This window comes from Lotus japonicus, chromosome 3, assembly GCF_012489685.1.
Source record: "Lotus japonicus ecotype B-129 chromosome 3, LjGifu_v1.2".
Lineage (NCBI taxonomy): Eukaryota > Viridiplantae > Streptophyta > Magnoliopsida > Fabales > Fabaceae > Lotus > Lotus japonicus.
This window is the reverse complement of record NC_080043.1, coordinates 20,846,493-20,856,120: the sequence shown is the minus strand read 5'-3', so window position 1 is coordinate 20,856,120 and position 9,628 is coordinate 20,846,493. Positions and strand designations below refer to the sequence as shown.

At 39.2% G+C, this 9,628-nt stretch overlaps 1 protein-coding gene across 1 annotated transcript; it reads left to right on the top strand.

Annotated features, from left to right (window-relative positions):
* Window positions 1–5,646: 5,646 nt before the first annotated feature.
* Window positions 5,647–9,179, top strand: LOC130748122 (protein DETOXIFICATION 18-like). The gene is made up of 7 exons (XM_057601269.1): window positions 5,647–6,177; window positions 6,839–7,383; window positions 7,716–7,802; window positions 7,894–7,950; window positions 8,057–8,295; window positions 8,388–8,506; window positions 8,704–9,179. The coding sequence occupies exons 1-7, from the start codon at window positions 5,890–5,892 to the stop codon at window positions 8,836–8,838; spliced, it is 1,470 nt and encodes a 489-aa protein (XP_057457252.1). The 5' UTR covers window positions 5,647–5,889; the 3' UTR covers window positions 8,839–9,179.
* Window positions 9,180–9,628: the final 449 nt, after the last annotated feature.

Here is a 9,628-nt window from a genome sequence, read left to right as displayed (position 1 = left end):
CTTCACATCATATTCATAGATCTCATCGGGCTTCATGGCAAGGACGACGTCTTGCCGTTCTTCGTCTCCGTCACTTGGTCGATCCACTGCTACCGTCGTCCTGCGTCGAGGCTTCTGTGACTGTGGAGAAAGGATCTTGTACCTGACCTCCCACAGTGATGCCAATCCTGGAAGGAAGTTCTGGAGGTGCAAAAATTGGAAGGTATGCATCCTCATCCTTATTATGGTTCCTCTTCCTTATTATGCATCCTTATTCTGCATTGTCATCGTTTTTATGAATCTCCATTTTAATTTGCAGTCACCAACAGAGTGTGGCTTCTTCTTGTGGGACGATGAAACTGTGTTTGACGCAGCACATAGAAGAACTGCAATTGAACTCACCAAAACACTACATGAGCTGGGTGAGATGAAGAAGAAAGTGGATGATAGCAAGAAGGACTTGGACAAGATGAAGATTAAAGCAGAAGAATTGAAGATGAAGAATGATAAGGTTCATAGGAAGCTTGAGAAAGAAATTTGGAAGAAGAATATGGCCATTGTGTGTCTTGTTGTGTCTTGGTTTTGGTTTGTGGTTATGTCAGAAAAAGTAAATGTTTCTGTGTAAGGTAGATGAAAGGGGTATTGTTGTGTATGTAGATGAAAGGGATATGGATGAAATATTGATGGAGATTAAGTGTGGTTGTTGGATTGTACCTAAATGTATGACTGGTTTTCCCTTTAATTAATGTATGTGGGTTCTGAATTCATTTGTTTATCATTCTTTCCCTGCCTTTCTTGCTTCCAATGAAATACAGAAAATGACATATAACAGATAACATAACATAACATAATGAGAATATCAACTATTCATGCACTGACAAAATGGGATAACTTGTTGGGACTATTGTCAACAACAACACATGACTAATCCAATGAGAATCTCAATGATTCATGTCTTGACAAAGGAAAAATATGTGGTCCAGCCACTCTTAAACAACAACACAATAAACAAAAGCTAAAAGGTCTAAGTGGTCCACAATACACAAAGTTTTTCAAAAGATGCACCCCATGTGCAGGCTAAACAATATTACATTTCTTCTGGATCTACTCTTCTACCCTAACCCTTCACAATTCTTGTTCCTTTTTTGAGTTTCTTTGCTCCTCCTACACGACCAGCAACTCCAACATAATTGACTTCATGCTCTGCAACTTGATCTTGGAGCTGAGAGCTATGAGGGATTGCAGCAGTATCTACAGGTTGAGTACTTGCAACAGCAGCAACACCTTCTGTGATCTGAACTCTCCCCTTCATAAAAGAACAAGTTTGAGGGTTCTGGACATCAAAAATTTGGAAAAAAAATTGCAGATCTGGGTAGTATAATTACCCCATGTGTTTGATCTGCAACTGCAACTGAGGTTTTTCCTTTTTTCTTTGAAGGTCCTCTTGTATTCTTACTTACCTGTAAATAATGTCACATGCTTATTACTTCAATACACTGAAATTGGTTAAACTTAGCAGATGTGTGCAGGATATTTACCTTCCCAACTGGCTGTGTTGAATCAATCACTTGGCTAGCATCTGCATTAGCACTAGTTCCTGGCTTTGTCTTCACCTGAAATTTTAACAGTTTTAAATTTCCAACAACATGTTTGAGAATAGGATAAAGAAAGGAAAAAAATGAGTTTGTATTTTACCCTCTTAGCAGTCTGCCTTCTTGTTCTTGCAGCACCTTGAGTAATACTTTCAGGAACTTCAGAAAACCCTGCATCAGCTACTGAGTTTGTCCTCACCTGTTTCAAGGTTAGTCATCCACAGGAGTTTAAAATTGTCATTGAACAAAGAAAATAGGATTTTCTTTGGATAAAGAAAGGATCAAAATGAGTTTAAATGATTTTGTTATTTACCCTCTTAGCAGTCTGGCTTCTTGGTCTTGCTGCACCTTGATTGCTACTTTCAGGAGGTTGAGATTCTGGGCTAACAAATGGATTCTTGCAGCTTCTTAAGTTGTGGCCAAACTCTCCACACCGACTGCACTTGTTCCTTGAAACCCCACCTCTATGCAACCTTGTGTGATTTTCAGGTGTGTCCTCATGTGGGTCTCTCCTCCTGAGTTTCTTAGGTCTCCCTGGTGCTCTCTTGTACAAGGGAGGGAGGATGTATTCATCATTGGTTGTTGGCCACATTTACTGACCATTAATGGGAGTTATCAAATGGCCATAAGTTGCTCTATATGCTTCCCTCCTATAGTATGCATTCACAAAATCTTCTGGCTTTTGTCTATTGTGTGAAATGGCAGCAACTGCATGCCTACAAGGGATCCCCACCAACTCCCAGAAGTTGCAACTACATCTATGTTTCTCCAAATCAACAACAAACTGGTCCTGTGTCAGCATGTTCTTCACCTCAAACTTATTTTGCCCAGAAGCTGTAGGCACCCAGTATCTAGTCATTTCAATCTCATGGTTTAGTCTTTTCAATGGCTTTGGCATCACATCCCCCGGGTACTTATCTAGCTTTTCATTCATGGTAGCAAACCTCCCCATGATGTAGCTTCTTATCCAGTCAACCATTGTCAGAATTGGCTTATCCCTAGCCAACAATATTGTAGCATTGAATGACTCAGACAGGTTATTCATCAACACATCACATTTAGGATAAAATGTGAAAGCATGTTTGCACCATGCCCTCGTAGGTATTTGCATCAGATATGTGTAAGCTTCTGGATTCAATCCCTGCAGCTCTATCATCTTCTCTGTCCACAGCTGGTGATAGGTTGCTTTTGCAGCAGCCATCATCTAGTTCCTGATCACAACTCCTCCTCCAAATTTTTTCTTAAAATTGGCATATAAATGCCTCAGACAGAACCTATGCTCAACCCCTCCAAGTAGCTCATCAAAAACTGTCAGCAAACCCTGAAAACAATAGACATGTTACTATTACATTTTAGGAAAAAACAAGAGCAAATGTCAACAACTGAGATAATAGTGAAAATTTACCTTCTGTTGATCTGATATGAAGATCCACCTCCTATCAGGGCCAATGTCATCTAACAAGAGCTCAAGGAACCATCTCCAACTCTCCTTGCATTCTGACTCAACAACTGCAAATGCTAAGGGAAAATACTGATCATTGGGGTCCCTGGCTACTGCACACAGTAAAATCCCCCCATACTGTGTTTTCAAGTGGCAACCATCAAGACCTATAAATGGCATGCACCCTCCAATAAAACCCTTCTTGCAACCCTCCAAGCACATGTAAAATCTCTTAAACTTGGGCTGTAGTGTTCCAGACAACCTTTCAATATTGATCTTACATGTATTTCCTTTAGACTTTTGCAATAGCTCTGCACTGAACCTATACATAAGATAGTACTGTCTGCTTGCATCTCCCTCTACAATCTCCATGGCAATCTGTCTTCCCTTCCAAGCTCTCCATTTAGTGATTCCAGTAGAAAACCCAATTCTGACCTCATCAACCACCTCAGACAATCTCAGCTTCCTTGTCATCCTCACCTTCTCAAGCATTTTGCTAGCTACCCACTTACTATTTGCAAACTTGTTGTTGAAAACCCTCGGACATGAATGTGGTCCATGCATTGTCTTGATACTGAATGTGTGTTTTCCTCCCACCTTACTGCAAAGCATCAGCCAAGGACATTTATTCTCAGATTTTTTCTTACATTCAACCCTGCACCTAACACCATCATTCTTCTCAAACCTAATTTGCCTTCCATTACGAATAGTATGATCCCTCACAGCTACTTTAAACTGATTCAAAGATTTGAACTCCATCCCTATTTTGAACTTAAAATCCTCCCTCATGTCTTCTTTGTGATATTGTGGGAATTTTTTCCTCTTAATAGGTAGTTCCTCATCATCACTTCCAGAAACACTGTCCAGCTCATCAGTCTCCCACTCATACTCCATGTCATGGTCACTGTGTAAAAAACTTCCACCTTCTTCATCACCAAGAACCACAGAAGGCTCACCACCAGCAATTTCATATACCCCTTCATGCATCTTCTGCACCTGCTCATTCAACAAAGCCTCAGCCACCCCAATGTTGTTACTTTGAAACCCATCATTATCATCTGCTATCCTTTCTTCTTCAGAGTCACTAAAGTGAATATCATCAACAGAATCCTTCTCTGAATCATCAACAGAGTCCTGATCTGATTCATCTCCATCATGATCAACATCAGCAATGTTTTGAGTAGCTTCTTCACGAGCTACCATCTTCTCAAGAACTCTATCAAAGGCTTCATCAAATTCTCTTCTCATGTTTTCTTCATGTGCATCACCTTGTAAGGTAGTTAAGGTAAGGGTATTAAGTAAGGCACATATTACCTAACATATAAGTAAGCTAGTTAATTAAGGGAAATAACTTCTTAAATTTACCTTGTTGCTGGACCCCTTTCCCTTTGTCATGTACTCCACCTTCATCAAAAAGGTTTTCATTGTGTGGAATGTCCTCATGTACATCACCTTGCATCCTCACTGGAACTGTATCACGACCTAGCAGTTCAAAATACATTAAGTTAACATATATATAGGATTTGAAAATAAATTAAGGTCACATTAAGGATATTTACCTGTCCATTTTCATCAATAACTTGACTATCACCAAGCACTTGATTTTGAGTCTCACCATCCAGTTGACCTTCACCATCAAAAGCAAAATTGGCAGCAAAGTGTGGATTTTCATGCCCATCTCCTCCAACAACTTCTTCATCATCACTAGACAAGATTAATAGTTCAGGCTGGCTATTGTTCCTTTTTGCTCTAGACTGCTGCCATTGGACCCTAACTGATCTTCTAGGAGGCTGTGTGGAAGAAGCATGTCTTTTGGCAGCAGTATTTGACTTCTTTGGAGGAGCAGTAGGTTGAGCAACCTTCTTTGGTGGAGCAGTAGGCTTTGTTGTGCTCTTGGTTGACAAAGTAACATGTTTGGGTCTTGTTGTGCCATCCATGAAACGGAGAAGACCAAGTGGAGAAATAGGCAACTCATCTGCTTCATGTTCCACAAACAAATGCACCAACCCTCGATTATCAACAGCATATGTGCCGAGCACCATGGCATCATTGTCAGTCAAAACAGGGCGAAACTTCTGAGCAATGGCATCCTCTTGGGTCCTCCACCATAGTTTGAACTTGCCTGCCCTATACCCCATATCTTTAACAAGATCAACACATTCAGGGTAGCTCCACCGGTCCAGATCAACATCAATAAAGGTTGTGACTTTTCCGTCCCTGTAATGAGGATGTGGTTCCAAAGCAAAGATCCCATAATGGTGCACAACCAGTGTGAACGACATATCCCTAAACTCGTATTCTCCTCGTCGACGAGAGCGATAGCAGAGAGCACAGACCACGTCGAACTCGATTACTAACAGAGAGAGATGAGAGATGATTGCGATGATGAAGAGGAAGGTCAAATTTGGGGATGAACTCGAATTTGAGGAGGAAGGTTGAATTTGGGGGAAACTCAAGAACCCTAACTCATGAATTGAGGATCTTAGTTTCAGATCTTATTGTATTGGAAATGGAATAGGTTTTAGGGTTAGTCGGATTTAGTTATTAGGGATTTAGTTAATTAGGGTTTTATTTTTTTTAAAATGTTTTTTAATTACAGAAAAAAATTAAATATTAAATAAAATAAAATGCCACGTCAGCTCAATAATTGACGTGGCATGTCCATGTCTGCACGGTGGCCGGAAAGTTTCTCAGGCACGGTGGTTTGAGTCACCGGAGGGACTATTTCCGGAAGTTCCTCCGGGGAGGGACCAAAAACGTCCGGTGACCAAAGTTTAGGTAACATTTACATATTTTTCCCTAGAATAATTGATAACGTGGTGTGGATCTTAAATTAGGAAAGAGCAAAGAGAATTCTGTACACAAGATACGCCTAAGATGGCGGCAAATACCACTACGAGTTCAGCTGGCACAGAAACACCTCTATTGGTGGTGGTGGCAGTGGAGTCCAGTGGAGTTGAGGAGGAGAAATGGTGGAACAAGGTGCTGGACATGGAGGAGGCGAAGCTTCAACTCCTCATTGCACTGCCAATGATTCTTACAAATTTATTCTATTACTTGATCACTTTGATTTCGGTCATGCTCGTTGGTCACCTCGGAGAGCTTCAACTTGCTGGCGCTACTCTCGCTAATTCATGGTTCAGTGTCACCGGCGTCGCTGTCATGGTATGTTTGTCCAATCCCATAGCCATAGAAGATGTTGAATTTATACACATTGTTATTTGATGAGGAAGGTAGAGGAGAGCAATTTTTAAAACAAATTTTGTTTTTATTTGATTTAGCTTTAAAATAGATGTTATGTTTCAAAATATATAAGACATTTTAGTTCAAATCCATCAAATTTGAGAATAAACACATAGTGGAGTTAGAAGGGGTTTTCGCTCGCTGCAACCGCAGTTGCAGCTGCAAGGTAAAAGGGGTGTTTAGTCCCTGCATTGAAATCACGACAACTCAATTGTAGTGTTTAACAACTCATCTAACAATGCCAATGCTTATAGAAGCCATTAGATACTGAAATATCTCAGTTATATTACTTGTAGCAGTACCATTTAGGAATTAGCATCTCATTTGATGTAGCGGAAATAGTCATGGAACTATGGAAGCAATTTTCTGCTTATAATGTCAAGCATTGTTGCTGTTCTCTGTTTTCCAGACATGAATTTTGGTTTCATTTCATATACCATGTCCGTTGAATAATGTTAATTGTTTCAAAGGTTGTTGAGACAACTTAGTGTAAATTTATCAACACTATTATTGTCCCAAATGTTGTTGAATTGAACGCAACCAGACTAAATGTTGTTACTTCTTTCCCTTTTTCTTGTGTTAGGTAGGTTTAAGTGGAGCACTGGAAACACTCTGTGGGCAAGCATTTGGCGCAAGGGAATACCAAAAGTTGGGAATTTATCTACAAGCCTCTTGCATCATATCTCTTATTTTCTCTATCATTATATCCGTTATTTGGTTCTACACAGAACCCATCTTAGTGTTGCTTCATCAATCTCATGACATTGCGAGAACAGCTGCAATCTACATGAAGTTTCTCATCCCGGGATTATTCGCTTATTGTTTCTTGCAAAACATCTTGAGGTTTGTACAAACACAGTCTGTCGTCATGCCGCTGGTTGTCCTTTCAGCTCTTCCAGCATTGGTTCATGTTGGGATTGCATATGCCTTAGTTCATTGGACAGGTCTCAGATTCATAGGTGGACCAGTTGCAGCATGTGTTTCACTATGGATATCACTGGTAATGTTGGCCTCATATGTCATGTATTCAAAGAAGTTCAAACAGACATGGGAGGGATTTTCGACGCATTCATTCCATTATGTGTTTACAACCTTGAAACTTGCTCTGCCCTCAGCAGCAATGGTATGGTATGACTCACTAACACCTTTCACTTTGCAAGCCCCTTTTGAATATTAATCACAGAAAGCTATATAAGGAGAAGCAGCCTAAGTTTGCTATGAATATAGCTTCTTGATTGAACACTATTTGAAATGCAGATTAATGTTGTGTGTGGAAAACACGGTTAGAATCATGTATGGCTAAAATCCCGTGAAATTGAAGAAACTATTAGATCTTTTGGGAGGTTATAATCGATTTTGAAAGTATGGACTCAAAATCAAACATGCTATAAGAGATTTTGTTGTAATTTTATGTAAGATCTTTATATCATGAATCTGACTATCTGTTTATATCCTGCAAGTTTTGAGTACTGGGCTTTCGAAGTTCTGGTTTTCTTAGCTGGACTGTTTCCTGACTCGGAAATAACAACTTCATTGATTGCCATATGGTATGGTTCTAATAGCTTTCTTTTCGCTCCAAAAATGAAAATAGAAGGATTTAAGTAATTTATTATTGCTAGTCTTCAAAAAAATCTGCAGTGCAAACACAGAATTCATTGCATACATGATCACGTATGGTCTCAGTGCGGCTGCGAGGTTAGTTGATTGAACACGTTCTCTATGATTAGCATTACTGTATATTCTATTCTATGTATAAACATTCTAGTACATGTATTGAAAATTTGAAATTTAACTTCCTTAGCACAAGGGTTTCAAATGAATTGGGAGCAGGCCATTCAGAAAGAGCTAAGCATGCTATGGGAGTCACTCTAAAGCTCTCTCTCCTCCTTGGTGTGTGTTTTGTTTTGGCACTTGGATTTGGTCACAATATCTGGATTCAGCTTTTTAGTAGTAGTTCAGCAATCAAAAAGGAGTTTGCTTCAGTGGCACCTTTGCTTGCGATTTCCATACTACTAGATTCTATCCAAGGTGTCCTGTCAGGTTTGAACTCATTTTGCTCTAATTCTGTTCTGTTTGCAACTTGATCATTAACTTAAAATTCTTAGATAAGGAAATGTCTTGTAACACTGCAGGGGTAGCTAGAGGATGTGGTTGGCAGCACTTGGCTGCTTATGTAAACCTTGCAACTTTTTATCTTATTGGTTTACCGATATCATGTCTCCTTGCATTTAAGACCAGTTTGCAGTACAAGGTAAAATACTTATTCTTTCGTTATGTACTTTTGTTTGTGCCGATTCCAAGAAGAATCATCTTGATTCTAAGAAGTAATAAATCGTAAAACCAAAATCAATTCTGGGGAGAAGCTTCAACGTGTAGCATATGGGTGACCATTATGTTGCATTAGATTGTTAACCATTATGTTTCTTCTGAATTTGCTTTATGATATAGGGTTTATGGATTGGTCTGATTTGTGGGATGGTCTGTCAAGCTGGAACTCTTTTACTTCTCACAACTCGTGCAAAATGGGCAAAACTGGAACTCTCCGGGGACAAAGATAAAGACAATGATCATCTCGTAGCTTGACAGAATGATTGCCAAACTGGGACTTGGTTAAAAATGAAATGTTCACAACATGTAGTGAACATGATTTTTCTAGTTATAATTGAACACTAAGGTGACTACATAACAAACTCATCGATTGAGCCCCAGAATATTAGCACAAAGAAGAAACACCCTCGTAGTATGTTATACAGTAAAAAATGCAGAATTTCCTTTTGAAAATTCAAATGAGTGATGAAGTCTTATATTGGTTAAGAATGGGTTAATAAGAACAATATAAGTTTGAAAACCCACAAACTCATTATCTGTCCAAATGTGGTGTAACCTCATTGATTTATTTTATCTCTTAAGCCCCGTTCAAGATTTCTGCCCGCTTTCATATTCTAAGTAGGTTCATAATATAATGCATATATGCATTGATACACTGTACAGTTGCAGGGCACTGGTAGTGGCTTCTATTACATTATGGATATCCATACATTGTTGAACCTTGGAATTGATGTCTATAAGTATGCAAAAAAATTTCAAGCTAACATGCAAAGGATTTTCATATTGAGTCATTCCTCTTTGCAGCATGGAATGGTATGTGAGTATGTCAACAAACTTTCAGTTAGCTTAACCCCTTTGACTCCATTTGGTTTTCCAATGAATTGAGAGCTAGCAACCCTTATCCAGCTATGCATGCAATTGTTGTCATTTAGCTTTCTCTCTTGCTATTTGTTCATAAATATCTGTATTCAGCAATTTAATTATAGTTCTACTATCAAAGAGGAGTTTGCTTCAGTGACACGGTTGCTTACGATTGCTACTAGAT